Below are 21,302 nucleotides of genomic sequence, written 5' to 3'. Positions count from 1 at the left end.
CTCAAATATTACAGGCCTCCTCCCAAATAGAAATGTAGAGGCCTGATTTAGGGTCCGTGGGCTGGAGTTGCTCTAATACTACTCCTACAAGTTTGTACGTAACTTACTCATCGGATTTGCTACTTTACATGCAGCGTGGATAATTTGGACGACACCGCACGTACTGAACAACGCAAATTTTGGCCGGTGATCTTTTGTCGCACCATCCATCATTGGTCAGTACTGTATATATATGTGTACTCCTTGCTCGAACCAGCAACAGAGCGAAACCTATGAAACCTCACAAAAAACATGTGATTTAAATAAAACTTGACCGAGGACAGAGTATATGTACTATACTTGAATCAGTAATTCACACTTGGTCGATGACTCTCTAGTCATGTGAACTGCACACTGGTGTTCGTCTGTGTCCCTTCCAACTTCCCGGGCGTCTAGAGAACGCCAAAGAAGACCAAGGGGCTAGACAACAAATAGAGGAGAAAGAATGGCACTCTGCTAGCTTTTGGAATTCATTTTACACCACAGATATCTCTGAATGAATTCCAAAAGCCAGCGCTGTCTACTCACGCCAACCTATACTTACTGGGAAAACGAAACAAAAGAAAGAAAGAAAGAAAAGAAAAGTGGAAAATAAAACATACAAGTATAATTTTCTCCCTCACACGCCCTTGTTGCTCCTTCGTCGTGAGGAAACTCGAATCGGATCATACAATTGTTGTGTCATGCAGCCACGTGACGTGGCCCATCAGACGTACGCCTTGGGAGGGTACCTGTCCACGTCGTCCACCCAGGGGTTGCAGCAGCTCTTGCTCTGCGCGCCCTTCCCCGCTGCTGCGGCTCCGGTCGACGACGACGACGACAGCGCCGGCACGTCTTGGAGCGCGCGCCACACGGCGCTGTTGCACTTGAACCCGGAGCCGAAGCCGATCTGCCACACGCGGTTGCCGCGCCGCACCCGGCCCTTGGCCTCGGCGTACGCCAGCTCGTACCACAGCGAGCTGCTGCTGGTGTTGCCGAACCGGTGGAGGGAGCACTTGCTGGGCTCCATGTCCGTGTCCTGCAGGCTCAGGCTGCGCTGCACCTCCTCCAGCACCGCCCGGCCGCCGGCGTGCACGCAGAAGTGCTCGAACGCGCGGCGGAAGTCCGGGATGTAGGGGCGCACGCCCTTGACGCGGAACACGCGGCGCATCATGAGGGACTTGAGGAACTTGAGCTGCTCGCTCAGGGGCAGCACCAGGGGCCCCAGCGTGGTGATGTTGGTCTTGAGCGCGTCGCCGGCCACCGCCATGAGCTCCCGCGCCAGCGACACGCCCACCTTGCCCACCTCGTCCTCGCGCTGGTACACGCAGTTGAAGCACTCGTCGGTGGCGCCCTTGTGGGTGCGCACCGTGTGGAGCAGCCGGTACTTGGCGCGCCCGGCGTCCGCGCGCTTGTTGGACAGCAGCGCCGCCGCGCCGCCCATGCGGAAGATGCAGTTGGAGAGGAGCATGGAGCGGTCGTTGCCGAAGTACCAGTTGAGGGTGATGTTCTCGGTGCTGAGCACGACGGCGTACGAGTTCGGGTTCGCCTGGAGCATGTCCTTGGCGAGGTCGATGGCGATGAGGCCGGCGCTGCAACCCATGCCACCGAGGTTGAACGACTTGACGTCCTCGCGCATCCTGTAGTGGTTGATGATCATGGACGCCAGCGACGGCGTCGGGTTGAAGAGGCTGCAGTTGACGATGAGGATGCGCACGTCGCGGCGCGGGTCGATCCCCGTGGACGCGAACAGCGCGTCCAGGCACCCGAACATGACGGCCTCGGCCTCCATCCGCGCCTCCGCCATGTTGAGCCTGGGCGGGCGGGCCTGGACGCCCGGGGGCAGGTACGTCTCGTCGCCGAGCGCGGAGCGGTTGGTGATCTTGGTCTGGAAATCCAGCGCCGCCTCATTGAAGGACCCCGTGCTCTCGGTCATCTCCAGGAAGGCCGACTTGGAGATCTTGAGCTGCTCCTCGGGCTTGTAGCACGCGAACTCGACGAGGTACACGGGGCGGGGCCGCTTGAAGTAGTAGACGGTGAGCAGCAGCAGCGCGGTGCCGAGCCAGGCGACGCAGGTGAGCAGGTCGATGGAGTAGTAGATGACGTCGAGGCGGACGAACGAGTAGGCGGCGGCGGCGATCGCGGGGACGCAGAGCATGGGCAGCACAGACGTGGGGCTGCCGCCGTGGCGGATCCCGAGCTTGACGTACTTGAGCTTGATGTTGCGCGCGAAGTCCGGGAGCCGGCGGCGGATCTTGATGACGATGCTGGGCGCCGGCTCGCCGCCGCCGTCCCGCAGAGCTTCGTCGGCGCCGCGGAAGGCCATCTCGGCCGTGAGGCGCTCCCGCTCCATGACCGCCGCGGGCGCAGCCTCCATCGGAGCGAGCTCTGGCTGGCTAGGCTAAGACTATACTCCAAGCGTGTCAGCGCGGCGGAACGCGATCGATCGATGTCGCGCTCTTTGGTGTGAGTTGGATGGAAGCAGACGCCGGAGAGAGCCGGATGCGTGGTCTGGTCACGCGGGCAACTCCAAATATATATAGGGGTTGGGGGGTCGCACACGCGCGCGATCGGAATCGACCCACCTGCCGCGAAACTTGTGTGGCGTATCCAGCTGCCGGAGCAGTCAAATTTATAGGCACGCGACGAAACAACTCCGAGCCGTATGCCATACACGAGTGATGATTCGAGTACGAGTGGGGAGACCGTACACTGCTCCGAAACAGTAGCCTATTCCGACCGTGTTACGGCGGCGGCTACTCTTGTTACCGTTCGTTTGCCTGGCCAGGAAGCACGCCAGCAGCCTATACACGACACGACATGATTGACTCGGAGGTCCAGAAGAGGAAGACATGCCAGGTGGGCCCCGCCGGGGTAGAATTAAGGTAAGCAACTGGGAAGGGCGAGAGGGATAGGTGGGGAGGGTGGCCTATTAATGTTGGTGGTTACCGGGGGACGCTCAACCACTTGGAATTAAGGAGGCACAGGCCACAGGTGGACGCGAACACGATCCGCTCCCGCTGGCGCTGCATGCCGCGGCCCGCGCAGCGCGGCAGCGGCGGGCGCGCGAGAGAGCCGGCGACGGGCCTGCCTGCCTGCCTGCCGGTACCGGTGGTGTAGCAGGGAAGCCAAGAGAGACAGGCAGGCAACGGCGGGCCGGGCGACTAGCGTGTTGCGTTTTTGCTTCTCGTCTCGCCAGCAGACCTTTTGATCGATTGACCTGCCAGTTTCTTTGTGATTTCAAACGACGATAAGAACCCGGCCGGGCCGGCGCTAGGGTTGGTTGGCGAGCGAGCGAGCGGCGTTGACAGGTTTCTTCCCGCGCTCCTGCACTGCATGCAATGCAAGCCCCTTTTCGCCACGACCACGAGTACGCTCTCATTCATATACACCATTAAAAAAAATCTTTTTCTGATTAAATTGTTTCGGTGTCGCAACGTTTTCTTGGCAGTTGGATCGGCCGATCGATCAGGCACAGGCGGACAGGGACTAGAAGGAGACGAACTCGCTGCCGCAAGGCCTGAATGAATGAATTTTCTATGCCCCCATGCTATGGAGAGTTTGTCTCGTGTTTCTACACTGCTACCATCTCTTTCGCAACCAAAAATACAGGGCAAATTTTAGTCGGCGGTTCGGCACCAATTCTTTTCGTGCTATTACTCAACGGTTTTCTACGTGCCGTCAGGCCTTTTCATGCGTAATTCTGTTGGTTGGGAGGTGTGACAGCCTGACAGGTTTCTTCCCGCGCTTGCAGGCCACATGAATGCGTTCTAACAGAAAAATCGTATCCTGAATCTAGTTGCGTATACGTACGAAAAATGTCTGTTTTATGGATAAATATAGTAAAACGATAAGAATTAAGAAAAAGAAAACAAGCATTTTTGGCTTCTTGGAAGTTTCTTTCCGTGGTTGGGCAACTAGACCACGCCCAGACAAGACACACGGACGGACGAGCGAATGAAACGAACTAGAGCTCTGTGCTCACAAGGCACGCAAATCACGTGACAACGTCCGGCTGAGATACACACACGTCACACAGCTAGTAGGCAGCTAGCGGCCAGCGCCACCGATATATATGGAAGCGTCATGTCGATGTGGCAATATACCCCGACGTACGTACTGCCTGAAACGACGAGGCACGTCCATCGAGTTCGAAAATTCCGGTAGGAACGAACCATCAGCAGCACACGACACTCGTAGTACAGCTGCAGCTCGCAACAGGAAATCTTGCTTCCGAACGCGGCATTTCGTTGAGGAACGAGAACACATGGCGAGTTGGTACGCCCGTTTGGCTGCAATGATCGGCCACAACCGTACCCACAAGAGGGGGGGGGGGGGGGGGGGGGGGGGAACGGCATTGGCCGTGAACCTAACGATATGTTGTTCTGCTGCCTTTTCTTCTCATCAAAAGCTTTGAGCCATTAATAAGTGCATGCACAACCGCGACCAGACCCATGTATATATATAGCTAATCGTAGGAACTTAATTGAGCAGTCCAAATAATTGCGACCAGAACACTCTGTTCGATCAATCGTCCAGGCTCTGGGCCGGCCGCTGCAATGGCGCCGCCGCGCCGGTCACCCGGGGCTAGGCTACCTGTCGAAACGAACCGGGATAAAACGGGACCGTGTGCCCCACCGTCAGCGCGCTGTCGCCTGTCGGGGCGTGGCACGGCCAGCTCGCGGAAGCCGCCGGCCCGATGGGGCACGACCGCACGAGGGCGGCTGCCGGATGCCGAATCATTTCTGGCTGCTCCCGGCTCCCGCCGATGGCCGATGCAGTATGCACCGCCTGGCGAATTGAAGTGGGTACAGCTACTGCGGTCTGCGGCATGCTCCTCCGCGTTGTCACTGCAGCCGCAAGGACGCGGTCAGTAATGGCCACTGCGCTTCAGCTGCACTTCTAGGTCTTGCCGGCAACTTGATGAAACGTTAGAGTTTACTACATATGCGCTGCAGGTACGGTCGTCCATTCGGCCCGTACCGTGCGGCTGATGTGCCACTCTCGTAGCACTCCGTAACTAGTAGTTCCTACGGTGATGTGACACAGTATATCAAGCTCAGTACATACGTCCGCGGTTGATTCGTGATGCGCGGTGACACGGAGGTAAAAAGAGCACATGTTGACCACACTGTTAAGACGATGAGCGCCACATGGCATAGGGATATTGACTCGTGACCCTCGTTGTCTATGGCCATATATAAAGAGGAAATTAGGCATCCAACTTGATGGATCAAGAGTTGGCAGTGTTGACTCTGCAGCCTGTATTGCATTTATGGATATATATTTTTTCTTTGATTCATTCGTGTAGTGTCATAGTATGATTCTGAAATGTTTGATCTTGTGACATGTTCAAAGTTTTAGGGCTAGTTGTTAGATTGGGAAGATCTGGAATCCGGATTCTGTGATTCGCATGAGTTAAGAGAGATTGGGATGGAAAATTTTCAACCAATATAACAAATATAAATTAGACTAGATTTTTTTTTGACAATAGCAACTTTATTAGATCAGCAGCAGACCAAAGTGGATTCAGCAAATGGTTAACAATTAAATAATGACTAGGGCCTTGTTTAGTTCTCCCGAAATCCAAAAAGTTTTCAAGATTTCCCGTCACATAGAATCTTGTGGCACGCATAAAGCATTAAATATAGACGAAAACAAAAACTAATTACACAGTTTGTCTGTAAATCGCGAGACGAATCTTTTGAGCCTAGTTAGTTCATAATTGGATAATATTTGTCAAATAAAAACGAAAATGCTACAGTAGCGGAATCGGAAATTTTTTCGGAACTAAACAAAGTCTAGTAGTTGTTGGCAGTTTTCAGTTTTTTACACACCTATCAGATCTTTAATGTACATGAGAGTTATATGTGCTAACACACGTCAAATCAGTTGACTCTTGTATTGGAAGTCTGAAAGATACTTTCAGACTTGATTTTATCTACTCGAAGTGTAATACGCCTACTGTTTAGTTCATCCAAAAAACCAAAAAGTTTTCAAAATTTTCCGTCAAATCGAATCTTGCGGCACATGCAGGAAGCATTAAATATAGACGAAAATAAAAACTAATTACACAGTTTAGCTGTAAATCATGAGACGAATCTTTTGATCCTAGTTAATCTATAATTTGATAATATTTGTCACAAACAAACGAAAGTGCTAGAGTAACGAAATCCAAAAAGTTTTCGCATCTAAACAACACCATAGTTAAGCTGGTGGTATATAGAGTAGAGCAGTACAACACATATACATATCCAGGATGCTATTTAGGCCGTCCATAAAGTGTAAATTAAACTAGTACGATGGTGGCAAAACTATTACTGATTATTCCCTCGTTCTAAAATAGAACTTATTCTTACTTCTCAAAAAAAATGAATTTGTAATGAGCTTAGTCTGATGCTTCTCTTTGATGAGAAGATGAAGCCGAAACATTTAGTTCTATTATTTTAAAAAATATTAATATTTATAATTAGTATTATTAGATAGATTGTTGAATATATTTTCATAGCAAACTTATTTGGAGATATAAATATTGCACGTGCATTGCTTGGCTGAAAAGATATGACTAAAAATATTGTTCGTTGATTTGTGTGAGAGAAAAACCATACTGAATGTCGGGTAGATTCGACAGATAAATTCAAGCGAAGAGGTTCAAAGTTGAGAAAGTTTGATTTGCAGCATTCCATAATGACTTTCTTTCTGGGAATGAGGGAGTAGTTAAGAACAAGCTAGTTAGATTTGGTTAAACTTAGCATGATTGATACATTACAAAGTAATTTTCGCTCGCTGCATGATACTCCTTGGTCCAATGGAATTCTGGCCAACTTGACATGTGGAATTCTGGTAAACGAGCGTGACACGCCGTTTTTTCAGGTATGGCGTAATGCCAGTGCCCTCGGTCGAGCCCTACCAGGTGTCCAGTGTCGTGTCTGGCTACAAGATTTACATTATTTTGACAGGACCAGACGACCAGTAGTTTCAGCAAGCGTGGAATCGATTCATCATCAGAATCGCTTGCTTGCTCGGTGATCGATTGGACTGCTTTGCTATAGGCGGCGGAAATTAAAGGGTGGTCTCGGTCTGTCTCAGTATTTACTTGCACAGCAGAGAGCAGGTTAACATGCGCTCACCTAATCTTTGACTCGCAATTAAATAGCTCGTTTGAAGAAGGGTAATCTAGCAAGTCTTCGAGAAGGGTTTGAATGTTTGATGTACTCGGCGACGTGATCAACGACAACGATTGACTCTTTTTTTTTTCAATAGATCTTGTAATAAGGTTGCGCATGTTTTAGCTAAACAAGTCTCAAAGATGCATTGCACGGAGATGTGGCACGTAATTAACTCCGGCGTGTGTGTCTGAACTAGTCATGTACTCTGTATGAGGCTTCTGCCGATTGATGATTAATGAAAGGGCAAGCAAGTTAAGAAAACAAAATCTTCATGTTTTGCAATTTTTACAGGAAAGCGTTGCTGCTAAATGTCAGTATCATCAAGTAACTAGTCACGCAATCAGAATTGCTAAAAAAAACTCTAGGGTACCTTGGTTGCACACACCACCAAGGCTATTATGTTGTCTTAAGTCAAAATATTTTAATTTTAGCAATTCTCCTATGTGTTTTAGAGAGAGGCTGGTAAAAAATCAATATCTATACCTAATATTAAATAGCCAAAATGTAATTTTTTCAGGTATTTTGGCTATTCGTCTCTCGGTGGCCAAATAAAAACATCTCAAGATATGATCGTTGCCGCACATCTCCCGTCAGAGTGTTCGGACTGCAATATTGGGGCTACCTCACTGGCCTTGTGCAACCTAATAAGGAAAAAATATTTTACGTCACTGAACTATTCTAAAAGCCTAATTTTCTGTCTAAACTTAAAAAATGGATAAATCACCTCCCTCAACTTTTCAAACTGTTATTTTACCTCCATGACACGGTTATAGGTGGTTTTCAAAGACGGTTTTATCCTTTTTTATTTTAGTTAATTTTTAAAAAATCATAGTAAATCATAGAAAAAACATAAAATGGAAATACCATTTTTTTGGACTACACATGAATAGATCTATAGAGTGAATATGTAACGGGATATGCTTTGGTACAAAGTTTTTTTTGTTGTAGCTTTAGATTTATGCTTTTATGTAATTAATTCAAATCTCTAGTTTCTATAGTTCAGTTGAGGTGAAATTTTTATGATGGTCCAATTATTATATGAAATCTATAATTTGGATCATGTATAACTGAGTCATAAATTTATTTAGCTTTATGCTTGTTAAAAGTTTTAAAAAATTAAAAGTGCACAAAAATAGAAACGAGTATAAAAGCATAGAGTATTATATATTTATTGTGTAACGTGGAGTCAAAAAAATAGATTTTATATTTTATGATTTTTTTTATTTACTATGTTTTTCAAATATTCAACAAAAATAAATAAAAAGAAAAAACGACAAAACCGCCTTCGAAAACCACCTATAACCAACTCATGAAAATAAAATGAACGGTTTTAAAAGTTTAAGGAGATGGTTTACCCGATTTTTGAATTCATGTAGGAAAACTAAACTTCGAAGAAAATTTATGGAGATAAAATGGACTTTTTCCACCTAATAATAATAATAATAATAATAACAAGCCTTGTAACTGGCTACATCATGGGCTTGTAATTGGGTTGACACTTAATGGCCTCCATTGTTCACCGCCACCCGGTTCGGCCCAATAGCGGGTTATAGCCGGCCCGTGGTAAAGCTCCTCGCGATTCTCCGCCACGGAGAAAGGCCCACGACACTCAAAGCAGCGCATGACATCATCTCGAAGCGGCTCGGAGCGCACGAGAATGTTCAAGAGAAGCCGACAAGCGTGAAGAACCCCCCACACGCCGCACTGCCGTCGCGAAGCTCTATCCCCTCGCACTCCCCAGTACCAGCCATTGCGGCAGCTGTCCGGAATTTTCCCCACCCTTCCACCGCGCGCCTGGCTTGACCTATAAAAGGAGCCGCTGATCCACGGTCTGCCACCAGGAAAGCAAAGCGCATCGCAAGCACAGGCAGTGAGTGATCGGCAACCAAAACAAGCTCTCGGTTCTTCCGACAATCTTGAGCAGTCTGATCAGTCTCGGCGTTTCGTCACTTCCCAAGTACAGTAGCGAAATGGCAGCTGCTCCGTTCACGATTGCCAGCCGCCTCTCTCCCGCCGCGCGCCTCCCGGTCCGCGCCTGGAGGGCGGCGAGGCCGGCGCACGGGTTCGCGTCGGCCGGGAGGGCCCGCTCGCTCGCCGTGGCATCCGCGGCGCAGGAGAACGGGGACAACAGCGTCGACGTACAGGTTAGCCAGAACGGCGGCAACGGCAACAGGCAGCAGCAGGGCAACGCCGTGCAGCGCCGACCGCGCCGCGCGGCACCGCTCGACATCTCCCCGTTCGGTAAGTGAAGTCAAATCGTCCTCAGTTGCATGGCATTGACTGGTCTGTTGCCCTTCCATCCAAAACAGAGGAATTGCACTGCGTACAAAGCAGAGGATGCTAAACATCACGTGGTCACCCACTCACCCGTGCATGCAGGGTTAGTTGATCCGATGTCGCCGATGCGGACGATGCGGCAGATGCTGGACACGATGGACCGGCTGTTCGACGACGCCGTGGGGTTCCCGATGGCGACGCGGAGGTCCCCGACGGCGGCGACCGGCGAGGTGCGCCTGCCGTGGGACATCGTGGAGGACGACAAGGAGGTGAAGATGCGGTTCGACATGCCGGGGCTCGCGCGGGACGAGGTGAAGGTGATGGTGGAGGACGACACGCTGGTCATCCGAGGGGAGCACAAGAAGGAGGAGGGCGCCGACGAGACCGCGGAGGGCGGCGACGGGTGGTGGAAGCAGCGGAGCGTGAGCTCCTACGACATGCGGCTGGCGCTGCCGGATGAGTGCGACAAGAGCAAGGTGCGGGCCGAGCTCAAGAACGGCGTGCTCCTCGTCACCGTGCCCAAGACCGAGGTGGAGCGCAAGGTCATCGACGTGCAGGTCCAGTAGAAAAAAAAACTGAGAGGCACACACAAAGTTCCATGGTTTATCGTCCTCTCTGCAATGGAAGCGATGGGTCTTTGTGTAGTAGCAGTCGCGTGCGTTTCGCTCTTCCCGCAGGCTCTGTGAATACGAATCGTGGTCAAACGAGTGGAATAATGTGAATAAACGCTTCTGTTCGGTTGTTTCCCATCTCTCGTGTCCGAAAGTGTTTGCTTGCCCTGACGGTGGCATGCTTTGGCAATTCTAAAAAGAAAGCAGGGGACAGAGTAGCCGACTCGGCGAAGCAGAGCGGCATGAGAAGTTGGCAGCTCGATATATCCAGGAGAGACGAGGATATCCATGTTGACTCGATAACGGGAGCGGCCGGTTGACTACGGCTAATTCTATGATCACCTCAGGAATCCCCTCATTTCCTGCAGATCCAGTTAGTTTTCTGATAGATTAGCTAAGACTGTAATAATAAATGGTTGACTACATGCCTTGTGCAAAGGCCGTTATAAAATTTCCTTCTAGGAAAAAAAAATAACGTTGTCTTCTCTGAACTTCCTCAGCAATAATTTATTGCATAAACAGAACCTCAAGTCCAATACTAGAATGAACGATTATAATGGCACTGAACTCCTCTCCGGTTCTTAAGTTGTCAAAGCTGTAGCTCAAAATCAATAATTTAAATCGACATATGTCTTTGACATGATTGCTCGAAATATTTACAAAATGAATAACAATCCTGGACATACATTGCAAGTTACGTGTAAACATTTGTTAACCATCCAAACTGACCGGAGCTATTAAAGTATCTATCCCTAAAAAAGATTACAAAGGTAAGGAACATTAGAACACCAAAATTGAATTGTTCAGCCTTTTATTCCCTATATAACACACAACATCCACCCTTGCTGCTGCTCCAATGATGCGATACCATGCATAGAGCTTCTTGGAGCAATCATATGAAAACACGCTTGGCGTGAAACTCTCACTATGTTTTCTTTTCTTTGTTATCTTGGAAATTTGAAAAAAAAAAAGTACCGGTCATGTATTCTTGTGTGTTGAGGCTGATTCTTGTTGCAAAGGAATCCTGCTACACTCGAATACCTGAAACTGAAAACACGCAGTAAACTAAGCCAATAAGTTTGATATTGAGATGAAAATGTACCTATCATATTTGAAGGTTCTAGAATTACTTGAAGGGGGCATTGGGGGAATTAAGTTCCTAGGAGGCATTGGGGGTCTTATTCGAATAGGTTTGCCTTCTTTTGCCTCAACAATCACCACATCGGAGGTGAGAAAGGACTTAGCAACCACAGCAGCATGCTCAATGCAACACCTCACAACCTGGTAATATTTGTGGGTGTAAGCAAATACTCCACCAGTATCCTCTCAGCATCAACAATATAGTTTAAGGTGACAGAGATGTTTTTAGACACCTATGACTATTTTGCTACCTTTGATGCGTCCAGTATTCCAGCAGCCATCAAGTCCTCATAGCAGTTCTTGGCAGCATTGTAACCATAATTTGCATTATCATTCAGTAACACCTTTGAACAGCATAAGTCAAACACATGTTAGCTAGAGAGAATGAACTCAGACAAACATGTGTGCACAGTTGTGTGGTGCATTTGTGGTGGTCTGTGTGTACTTTGTAATTTAAAAATATGTGTAACTTGTGCTATAACAGATAGGGCTATCTGCAAATACTAAACCTTTTTAATGACAAAGTCGCCATTCACCCCTGCATTGTTTGCTATTAGAGAGGTAGGGTAACTCAAGGCTTGTTTGAAGATGTCAGCACCAACCTAAACATGGACAGCTCAAAATTAGAGTTCATGATAGAATCATAGCATTTTGTCAATTTTCTTAGGTTTGCATTGAAACAATAGACCTTGACACTTGACGTGATTACTAAAAAACATCAAAGTTACACAAGGTTAAGGATCTGCTGATAGCTCCTCAAATTAACAATATTTTTTAAACATATTGCCCTTTATTGAGGTAAATACAGGAAATTATTATTAAAGTACCTCCTGCTCTATATTATCCAATGATGATTCCTTGATTGCGTCAATCTTCTCTGACAGTCTTAATAGGCTACATCCACCACCAACTACAACACCTTCCTCAATAGCTGCCTGAATTATCCCAAAAGGGTAGTTCAAACTTAGGAACTTGTAGTTGGAAAACAACACATGAAATGGAGTAGATAGGATTGATCAGGCTTACCCTTGTTGCGTTGAGTGCATCTTCAATCCTCAGCTTCTTATCTTTCATCTCAATGATTGTTTGAGCACCAACCTGAAATTTAGGCCAAAAATACAATTTTTGGCACTCTAATTGATTTTTTTTCTACATCTTAAATGTTTTACTTCGTAAACTGAAACAATGTGTGGTACCTGGATGATTGCAATTGCACCACATAACCTTGCTATCCTCTCACCCAATATCTTCTTGTTGTACCTTTCCTTAGAGTTCTGGGAGTTCAAAAGTACTTTGCAGGATCCAGTAATAATGCACACATGGTAGATATAACATACAAATTCAAGGTATGACTGGAATAATTGTACCTCAATTTGTCCTTTTATCATAGTAACCCTTTCCTCAACTGCTTGACGATTGCTTCCATCGGTAACAATTAGCGTTGAATCTTTCGTTATTACAACCTTAGAAGCAAAACCAAGAACCTCTTTTCCTGCCATCTCTAGTTCATGTCCCATGTCATCCCTCACTAGTGTACCTGAAAACCAGCAAGAATATGTTATGTTGGCCACTGCAATTGCATCGGTCAGGTCAGTGATCGGGTTTTGTACCTCCTGTCATTATTGCAATGTCATCCAAGCACTGAGTCTTTTGTTCCCCAAAAGAGAAGGCCTTAACTGCTGCAACCTTAATTGTCCCTTTCAGCTTGTTTTTTATCAAATCAGCCATTGCTTGTTCTTCCACATCCTCAGCAATTATTAACAACGGATAATTTTCTTTAACAGCACTGTCAAGTATCCTTATAATCTCACTAGCATCACTAATTTTCTTGTCAACCAATAGTATCTGCAAACACAAGATGTAACTCTTCTAATTTTTTCTGCAGAACATTGTATCAGAGGAACAGAGCCCTCACCAGACAGTCAGTGAACTCCACCGTCATGTTACCACGATTGGTAACAAAGTAAGGAGAGAGGTAACCGCGTTCAAATTGCATTCCTTCCACAACCTCCAGACTGTTCTCGGTGCCTCTTCCATTTTCAATTCTCACCATTCCTTTTCTACCTACTCTTTGAAAAGCATCATAAATCATATTTCCAACAGCATAATCATTTCCCGCACTAATTGCAGCCACATGTGCAATTTCATGGTCTTCAATCTAGAAAACAACAGGTTACACACCACTAAGATATCTTTACAGTGGATTAAAAAAAACTTATACAAACTTGAAAATCATACCTCTCGCGACATCAGTCTGAGTTCAGACACCAAAGCAGCAGCAGTCTTCTCAATGCCACGTGCAACCTGAACTGGGTTGATTCCAGCTGCAAGAACCTACTTTATGAAACAATCATAAGAAGCGATGCGGGATCAGGACTCAGAATCTTTGTATCAACAACTTCATCATAACAACTTTTTTCGCTGTTGCCAGAGCTCACATTGTAGAAAACTAATTAGAGAAGAGGTAGGCATACCTTCATTCCTTCAGCAATGAGGCCTTGAGCAAGGATTATGGATGTGGTACAACCATCTCCTGCAATATCATTGGTCCTTGCTCCAGCCTGTCGGACCAGCTTCACTCCAAGATTTTCTAATGGATCTTCCAATTCGATCTTGAACGATACAATGAGATTGATACGCAGCCATTGGAAGTATTAGGACATGATCAGGTAAAGAACGAGAGCGAAAAAAAGATATAGCACAATGGATCTTCCAATTCGATCTCATATATTAGTGCTAGAAGCCCGCAACAATAACAAATTGCAGTTTCCACTTGTGTTCAGAACAGAGCGAAAAAAAGATATAACATTGCAAATAAGATAACAAGATCGATCAAGAATTGAACAGTAATCAGTGGAGTGAACAGCACGTTTTGTGCTTTCCCTTCATCATGCGATTCATTCAATCAGGATCCAGTCTAACCAAATATCTGCATACTGTTCTTTTGAGGAAGAGCTAATTTCTGGAAGCATGGAGTTACCTCCTTAAGGACGGTCTCCCCATCATTGACAATCTTGGGAGGGCCATACTTGTTGCCAAGCACGACGTTCCTCCCCTTGGGCCCCAGGGTGACCCCCAGCAACCGCGCCACCAGGTCCACTCCGGCCTGGAGCTTCTTGGTGGCGGAGAGGTCGCGGTTGAAGTGCAGGTCCTTGTACACCGGCATCGGCGGTGGCTTCTTGGGAGGAGAGAAGGGCAGCGTCGGGGGCTTCATGGACAGAGGTGGAGACGGGGGCGCCATCCGTGACATGGTTCTTCCACCCAGCTGGAAGGAGCCGGCGGTGGCGAACACTGAGTGGAGGGGATAAGGCTGCTGCTGGGAGGAGCCGAGAGCGCGGAGGAGGGCGAAAGGTTTAAAGGCATGTGTAGACTGTAGAGTAGATATGCCGCCATGTCGTGGGGTCGCGCCAAAAAGGCGCCCTTGAAATATCTCGCTTGCTCCGGGCCTTCCAGCGTCTCCTTTTCCCGTGGCTACGATGGCGATGTCCGCCCTGGTCTCGGGCGGGGCCGCGGCCGGCGGCAGCAGGGGCAGCCGCGCTGCCGGAAGGACCGTGGCAGGGGCCGCGGCCGGCGGGGAGGCGGGGGCCTGGCGCGGAGGCCGGAGTCGGAGTCGGAGCGCGAGCGGGCGCCGCCGCCGCGTCGCGAGTCGGAGTCGCGGGGAGGCGGGGGCAGGGAGCGAGGCGCAGAGGCGAAGAGCCAAGCAGGCCGAGTCGAGCTGCTCGCTTGCTGCGGCCAGGGCTTGCCGGTTTGCTGGGCTGTCATCCTGTCGTGGTGGGCTATTGGGCTGCCAGGCCTTTTAATGTGTTTTTTTAAGGAAAAACTCCAGTTCATCTCGTCAACTATCACAGAAGTAAGTTTTTTTCCCTCAACTTTAAAACTAAATATAAACCTTAAAAAAACTCTAAAGCTGGATATAACTCCTCCCTAATTTCCAAAAATGGCCACTTGACCCCCGTTGGCAGTTATCTTTGGTGGTTTTTATTTGTTTTCTCTTTATTATTTTTATTTTAGCTAAATCTGTAGAAAAAACATAAATGGAAACTCTAATTGTGTTGGACTCCATTTTGGTATATCTACACAATGAACATATGATATCATGTGTGTATTAGTACAAAATTTTTGCTTTAACTTTGAATCTATACTTTTCTATAATTAATTAATTCATAGTTGTAGTTTCTTTGGTTCAATTGTAGTGAAATTTTAATGATGGGCTAACCATCGCAAGCTTGAGCTATAGTAAAATTCTCATGCTCATTATGTTATTTATGATTGAATTATAGATTTATCGAGGTTTATGTTTGTTAAATAGTTTTTAAGTGAAGATAAATATATCACTTAGTCATATATGACCCAATGAGCATAGAATTTTTGTTGGACTCGACATGAGTATATCTACATAGTGAATATATGATATGGTATGCTTTAGTTGTTTTTTAGCTTTAGATCTAAGATTTATGTAATTAACCTATATGTGCAGGTTTGTGGTCCAATTACAACAAAAAATTTATGGTGAACTAATCATTGCATGCTTGAGATGTAGCAAAAAAAATATGCTTATTGGATCATGTATGACTGAGTTCGATTTTTATCTAGATAAACCAAGATAAATCTATAACTCGTCATATTTGATCTAACAAGCATAAAAATTTTACTACAGCTGAAAGCATGCAATGATTAGTTCACCAAAAAAATATCACCATATTTAGATAAAGTGAAATTGCAACATGAATTAATTATACAAAAGCATATATATAAAAAGATACAACAAAATATTTGTATTAAAGTGTATTATATCATATGTTTAGTTGTTCACTGTATAAATCTACACGTGTGGAGTCTAACATAATAAGTCGACTCATCATTAACGTAGGAGATTTGGTATCCTTTCGTAAAATAACAAGGTTATTTGGTTACCGGTTACAACTTGCTATGCCCTGTGTACGATGGAGTCGTGTCGATCTGTGGCGTCCAAAACAAACGCCACACTCTATGACAACTTCTGGGGCTATCTCAGCTTTTTCGTCAACCGAACGTGTGCTTTTAATAGCCCCGAAGAGTGGTAGTTTTCCACTTTCCGTGTTGCTTAGCACGACTAATCTTTAGGGTTGTAGAAATCGTGGGATTCTTGGTTTGTTAATTAAAATCGCGATCGGGTAGAGTCGCAAATCGCAGGAGGATTTTATTAAACAAAATTGTAAAAAAATCCCATCAATTAACATATACTACCTCCAACTTATGTGCATGTCAAACTTTCTCAACTTTAACTATATTTCTAAAAATACATGTAACATTTATATCTTCAAAAAAAGTTATTACAAAGCATATAATACTAATTATATATTATAAGTATTAATATTTTTTATATGTAATTGACCAAAGTTTTTTTTAAAAGTTGAGAAGCAAGAATGACTTATAGGGGCTGAGGATTTAGGACAAAGGAGTAACAAAGTTGAAAAATGGCATCCTAAAATCGTCATTTTAACCTTTTTATTTAATCCTAAATCCAAGCCGTTAATCTCACGGGTCTAGAATATGTTACTACAGGCGCAGATTCGACCTCGTTTGCACCTAAAGACCGGAATTAACAGCGTTGTCTAAAACGAAGCAGCGCAGCACTAATTTGGTAATTTTAGAGGGTTTTTACCGTGGTGCTACCAGCACTTCGAAAGGTTTTTTCATTTCAAGAAGGCAGGCAAAACTGATCCAGCGCTGCTTAACTAGGAGTGCTTAGACATAGATGCCACCAGAACTCCAGAAGCATAAGGTCACTCACAGTCACAGGTCGGTCTCAGAAACCACAGCATACGAGCAGGTGACCAAATCAGGCCGGCAACCGGCAACTCTGCTCCATCCTGATCCTACTCCACCTTCCAACCCCTGACGATCTGCCATGCATCAAGGTTTGAGGGCAGCGCTACACTGTCAGGACGGCGGCTAGTGCTCCTGCCATTGCCGCCTGCGCCCACGTCCACCAGTAACCCTGTTGACCACAGACGGAAACAAACGAGGAGCACATCATTAGGAACAGCATGAGCAATGCAATTTCAGCCACGGCAAACAACAAGCACATCAGCCACGACAAAAGTAGCGGGGAGACACTCGTCAGCACCCATTTCTAAAGAAATTTCATCAAGTGTTGGACTGCATCTGTGGTCCTGGGTGCGAATGTGCAAGCCCTATGCAGCATGCAGGTACCTCCAAACAAGTACTGTAGCCCACGCAGTGAAACTTTTAGATCTATTGTTTGTTGGGCTTTCCTCAAAAATTTTGCAAAATTTTCCAGATTCCCCATCACATCGAATCTTTAGACATAAAGTATTAAATATAGATGCAAATAAAAACTAATTACACAGTTTGGTCGGAATTGACGTGGCGAATCTTTTGAGCCTAGTTAGTTAATAATTGGATAATATTTGTCAAATACAAACGAAAATACTACTATTCCTATTTTGCAAAAAAATTTGGAAGTAAACAAGGGCCTTGGTTTCTGCAGACACCAAATCGCCTAGGATGCAGATATGGACTCGGAAATATGTGGTGAAAATCATATCCTCGGTAGAAACATTAAAAGTAATCCCAAAAAAAATATTCTTCGTAATAACACAAAAAGGTTTGAAACTTGGCATATATTTAGTGCGTCCATGTATGTAGCCACATACAGAAGTGTATTTTTGAAATTAGATTTCATGTTACACAATTTTCCTGGTATATGAACAAGTGAAGATCTTCAGACCATTCAGGCATCCTTAAACTAATAAACAAAGACGCCATGTACGAAGGATATCGAAAAAGCGACAGCAGAATCGTGTTGATTGTGATTTAAGCGTCCACATCATCCTATCCACTTTGCCGATACGCAGGATGTGGACGCGGTGGGGGATCAGGGAATATGCAATTTGGTGTTGATCATGCAGCAAATTTTCTAATTCCACCGTCTAATGTCCGCAAAGAACATAGTCAACCTACGACGTTTACTCGGATGATGACCATTGCACGACATTCCCGAGCGCTAAAACAGCTAGTACGCCTGATGCAATCAGTAATCACCTGAAGTATCTTCTCCTTTTTCAGAAAGACACCAACAGAACAGATAAAAAAAAACCATTATCCCTACCAGCAATAACAATTGGGGAGAGAAGGGCAGAATCAGAGCTCACCGGAGCGTCAAGTGCCGAAGCCGAGATGTCGTAGTAGCCGCTGTTTCCGCCGCCGCTAATGTTCACGCTGCTGCCATTGGCTTTGCCATTGCCGTTACCGCCGAACCCGCCGTCACCGTTGCCGGTGCCGCCGTGATCAAAGGTCGAGTTGTCGCGCGGTAGCTTGAACGAGAGCTGGTACGCCGGCGTGCCGTCGGGGTTGAAGAGGCCGTAGTAGCGCTCAGACGCCAGCCCGGGCTTGAGGTTCTCGTTGAAGAGCGCGAACACGTAGGCGCGCAGCGGCGCGCCGGGCCTTAGCGGCGTGCCCTTGCCGTCGGCCACCAGCCGCATCGCGTTGCTGTTGTACCGCGCCGCGTTCTGCGGCGTCGCGGCCGTCTCGTTGGCGGCCCCCGCGGAGGGCCAGCCGGTCTCCGAGATCCGCACCTCCACCACCCGCGACGCCGCGGCGTTGGCCGCCGCGATGGCGTGGTACACCGCGTCCACCTGCGCCACGAGGAGGTTGGGGTAGTGCAGCCTGGAGTTGGGGTCCTGCACGCCGGCGAACCCCGGGTCGAGCAGCGCGTACTCCAGCTGCACGCCCCTGGGGTCGCTGGAGTAGGCGAAGTAGGGATACGCGTTCACGAGGAACGGCGAGCCGGTCCTGGCATGGTAGTCCAGGATGGGGCAGAGGTACGGGAGCAGGTCCTTGCGGAACGCCCCCGCCGAGGGCGGGTACGACGTCCCGAGCACGCCGAGGTTGTGCGCCGTGGTGACGGTGATCTGCTTGTCGAGGCCGAGCGCGGCCACCGCGCCGTGCAGGGACTGCATCGCCGGGAGGAGGGTGCGCGACAGCGTGGAGCTGTTGGAGCCCGTGAGCACCTCGTTGCCGACGGCGAGCACGGCGATCTTCGTGTCCTGCAGGAAGGGGACGACGTTCTCCTTAAGCCACTGCGCCGCGCCGCCCGGATCGGCCACGGCGGCCAGGCACTCGTCGGGCACGCCGACGATGAGCTCGACCCCGGTCTTCGCGAACGCGCGCAGCACCGTGGGGTCGGCGTCGTACATCCGCACGCGGCCAATACCGAGGCCCGCGAGCAGCGGCACGACGGACTGCGGCGGCGGGAGGTTGTTCCCGACGCGCCCGTAGTTGATGCCCAGAAGCGACGCCGACGTGGCATCCGAGGCGGGCGCCAGCGCCAGCGCGACCACAGCCGCGCACAGCGCCGCGGCGAGGCGAAGGGCACGGGCGCGTTCGAGCCCCCGGCCGATCTGGAGCAGGCAGCACGGCGCCATTCCAGGAGCACAGTGGTGACTGCGACTGCGAACAGATTCGCACGGATTCCGACGGCTTGGAGCCTGGAGCGGTGCGGTGTGTGTGGAGGAAGAAGTGGCAGGACCCCGTGTCCAGGCGCAGTCAGAAAGCGTACAGTGCCCGGAGAAGGAAATGGTGCGGATGATGGTGCTCCGCGGTGGGTCCCAAACATCAGTGATACGGTTATTTGTACTAGTGGCATATCGGTTATTGGCCTAGTGACGGGGTGGACTGGAATCCAATGGACGACACGAGAGACCGTCACTCGGCTGGGCTGCAGCGGCCGTCGCAACGGCTGTATTTCGGGCGACGCTCCCCGCGCATGGAAAACGCTTGGTGCGTGGTCCACATGGAAGGCACGGCAGTGGTAGGTGGAACGTGGAAGAGGCAGCCACTCTTCGCTAGTGACGCTAGCGCTAGCAGCGCGCCGCCGATCGCCCCGCCGTCTAGCCGTCCGGTTCCTCTCTTTATTGTATTACTAGTTGAATGCTCATGGGTTGCTACGGTATACTCCCTCCGTACACAAAATAATTGACGTTCTGGACTTGTAGTCTGATTTCACGATACTTGACGTTTTGCACTCGTGGGTGCTCTCGTGGACGGGAATACCCTCAGGGCTCGCGTCCGCTCGAGTTGCCAACGAAATTACTCCCGGTGGCCGCGGGTTCTCGGCTCTCGCGCTGGCCCTGCACGCGCGTCGCTTCCTCTCTCCGCAGCACACGCGCACAGCAAAGCGGCCAAACACGACCAATCAGTGGCCAAACGCGAGCGCCCGCACAGCGACATGCAAGATGCCGAGAGATTAAGGCCTTGTTTAGTGTGGGAAAAATTTTGGATTTCGCCACTGTAGCACTTTCGTTTGTTTGTGACAAATATTATCCAATCATAGACTAACTAGGATCAAAAGATTCGTCTCGTAATTTACAGGTAAACTGCGTAATTAGTTTTTGTTTTCGTCTATATTTAATGCTTCATGTATGTGCCGCAAAATTCGATGTGACAGAGAATCTTGAAAAATTTTGGAAGGCTTTGACTGCAGTGTCTTTGCCAATTCAACTATGAGATATTCTTGTCTAGTTAGCACTCGCACCGCTATTTAATAGGGGTAAACATGGAAAGATAACCCCTAATGAATCACTCCTTGGTTACCACAATCATGTCCTAAACGTCAATAATTTTGGGTATGGAGGGAGTATATAGAATTCTATAACATACAACTACACAAATAATTATAGCATATGTAAAATCTCATGACATCACAAATGATTAACAGAAACACATAATTCAAATTGATATCTTTGATATTAAACAAAGCAATTACAAAAAAATAATATTACTCTGATTAAGTTTAAACATATGTTGTACCATTACCAAAAACATTTTATTTGTATACACAAACATTTATGATTGATCATGTTGTTACAACGAGATGCCGAAACATTTCGTGCGATTAATCTTCTAAATCAACATCAAATTAGATTTAATCAGAGCCAACCGGCAAAAAATTTCCAAGCAAATTAGATAAGCATGAAAAAAAATTCAGAACCATTCGGCACTACAATCTATCTAATCCTAAGATTTTTCGAGCCAAAAAAAAAATTCAGAACCTATCTGGTTGCGACTTTGCCAGTTTGAAATT

General features: G+C 47.6%; 4 protein-coding genes and 1 long non-coding RNA gene across 5 annotated transcripts; 2 read left to right on the top strand and 3 right to left on the bottom strand.

The window, feature by feature from the left end:
- On the bottom strand, positions 298–2,530 carry LOC8078854 (3-ketoacyl-CoA synthase 1). The gene has a single exon (XM_021451271.1). The coding sequence runs from the start codon at positions 2,393–2,395 to the stop codon at positions 746–748; it is 1,650 nt and encodes a 549-aa protein (XP_021306946.1). The 5' UTR covers positions 2,396–2,530; the 3' UTR covers positions 298–745.
- Positions 3,079–3,893, top strand: LOC110431752. The gene is made up of 2 exons (XR_002449195.1): positions 3,079–3,388; positions 3,470–3,893. It is a non-coding gene; the product is annotated as an uncharacterized LOC110431752 (long non-coding RNA).
- LOC8054347 (26.7 kDa heat shock protein, chloroplastic) lies at positions 9,015–10,213 on the top strand. Its single transcript, XM_002468136.2, has 2 exons — positions 9,015–9,428; positions 9,567–10,213. The coding sequence occupies exons 1-2, from the start codon at positions 9,158–9,160 to the stop codon at positions 10,028–10,030; spliced, it is 735 nt and encodes a 244-aa protein (XP_002468181.1). The 5' UTR covers positions 9,015–9,157; the 3' UTR covers positions 10,031–10,213.
- On the bottom strand, positions 10,672–14,616 carry LOC8054346 (chaperonin 60 subunit beta 4, chloroplastic). The gene is made up of 13 exons (XM_021451151.1): positions 14,196–14,616; positions 13,690–13,827; positions 13,454–13,549; positions 13,131–13,373; positions 12,826–13,060; positions 12,583–12,752; positions 12,412–12,489; positions 12,242–12,313; positions 12,043–12,150; positions 11,725–11,817; positions 11,467–11,559; positions 11,206–11,356; positions 10,672–11,122 (listed from the first exon to the last, which is right to left on the bottom strand). The coding sequence occupies exons 1-13, from the start codon at positions 14,463–14,465 to the stop codon at positions 11,103–11,105; spliced, it is 1,767 nt and encodes a 588-aa protein (XP_021306826.1). The 5' UTR covers positions 14,466–14,616; the 3' UTR covers positions 10,672–11,102.
- Positions 16,853–19,816, bottom strand: LOC8078853 (glucan endo-1,3-beta-glucosidase 10). The gene is made up of 2 exons (XM_021462152.1): positions 18,373–19,816; positions 16,853–17,195 (listed from the first exon to the last, which is right to left on the bottom strand). Exons 1-2 carry the CDS (start codon positions 19,642–19,644, stop codon positions 17,130–17,132), a joined length of 1,338 nt encoding a protein of 445 aa, XP_021317827.1. The 5' UTR covers positions 19,645–19,816; the 3' UTR covers positions 16,853–17,129.

The sequence above is a fragment of the Sorghum bicolor genome, chromosome 1, assembly GCF_000003195.3.
Source record: "Sorghum bicolor cultivar BTx623 chromosome 1, Sorghum_bicolor_NCBIv3, whole genome shotgun sequence".
Lineage (NCBI taxonomy): Eukaryota > Viridiplantae > Streptophyta > Magnoliopsida > Poales > Poaceae > Sorghum > Sorghum bicolor.
This window is presented reverse-complemented; position numbering and strand designations above follow the sequence as displayed.

Coding starts and splice junctions, on each gene's coding strand:
- LOC8078854 (XM_021451271.1), bottom strand. CDS start 2,395: ATGGAGGCTGCGCCCGCGGCGGTCATGGAGCGGGAGCGCCTCACGGCC.
- LOC8054347 (XM_002468136.2), top strand. CDS start 9,158: ATGGCAGCTGCTCCGTTCACGATTGCCAGCCGCCTCTCTCCCGCCGCG. Junction 9,429..9,566: donor GCTCGACATCTCCCCGTTCG/GTAAGTGAAGTC, acceptor CCGTGCATGCAG/GGTTAGTTGATCCGATGTCG.
- LOC8054346 (XM_021451151.1), bottom strand. CDS start 14,465: ATGTCACGGATGGCGCCCCCGTCTCCACCTCTGTCCATGAAGCCCCCG. Junction 13,061..13,130: donor TGGAGTTCACTGACTGTCTG/GTGAGGGCTCTG, acceptor TTGTGTTTGCAG/ATACTATTGGTTGACAAGAA. Junction 11,560..11,724: donor GCGACTTTGTCATTAAAAAG/GTTTAGTATTTG, acceptor TGCTGTTCAAAG/GTGTTACTGAATGATAATGC.
- LOC8078853 (XM_021462152.1), bottom strand. CDS start 19,644: ATGGCGCCGTGCTGCCTGCTCCAGATCGGCCGGGGGCTCGAACGCGCC. Junction 17,196..18,372: donor CTTCGGCACTTGACGCTCCG/GTGAGCTCTGAT, acceptor TGTGGTCAACAG/GGTTACTGGTGGACGTGGGC.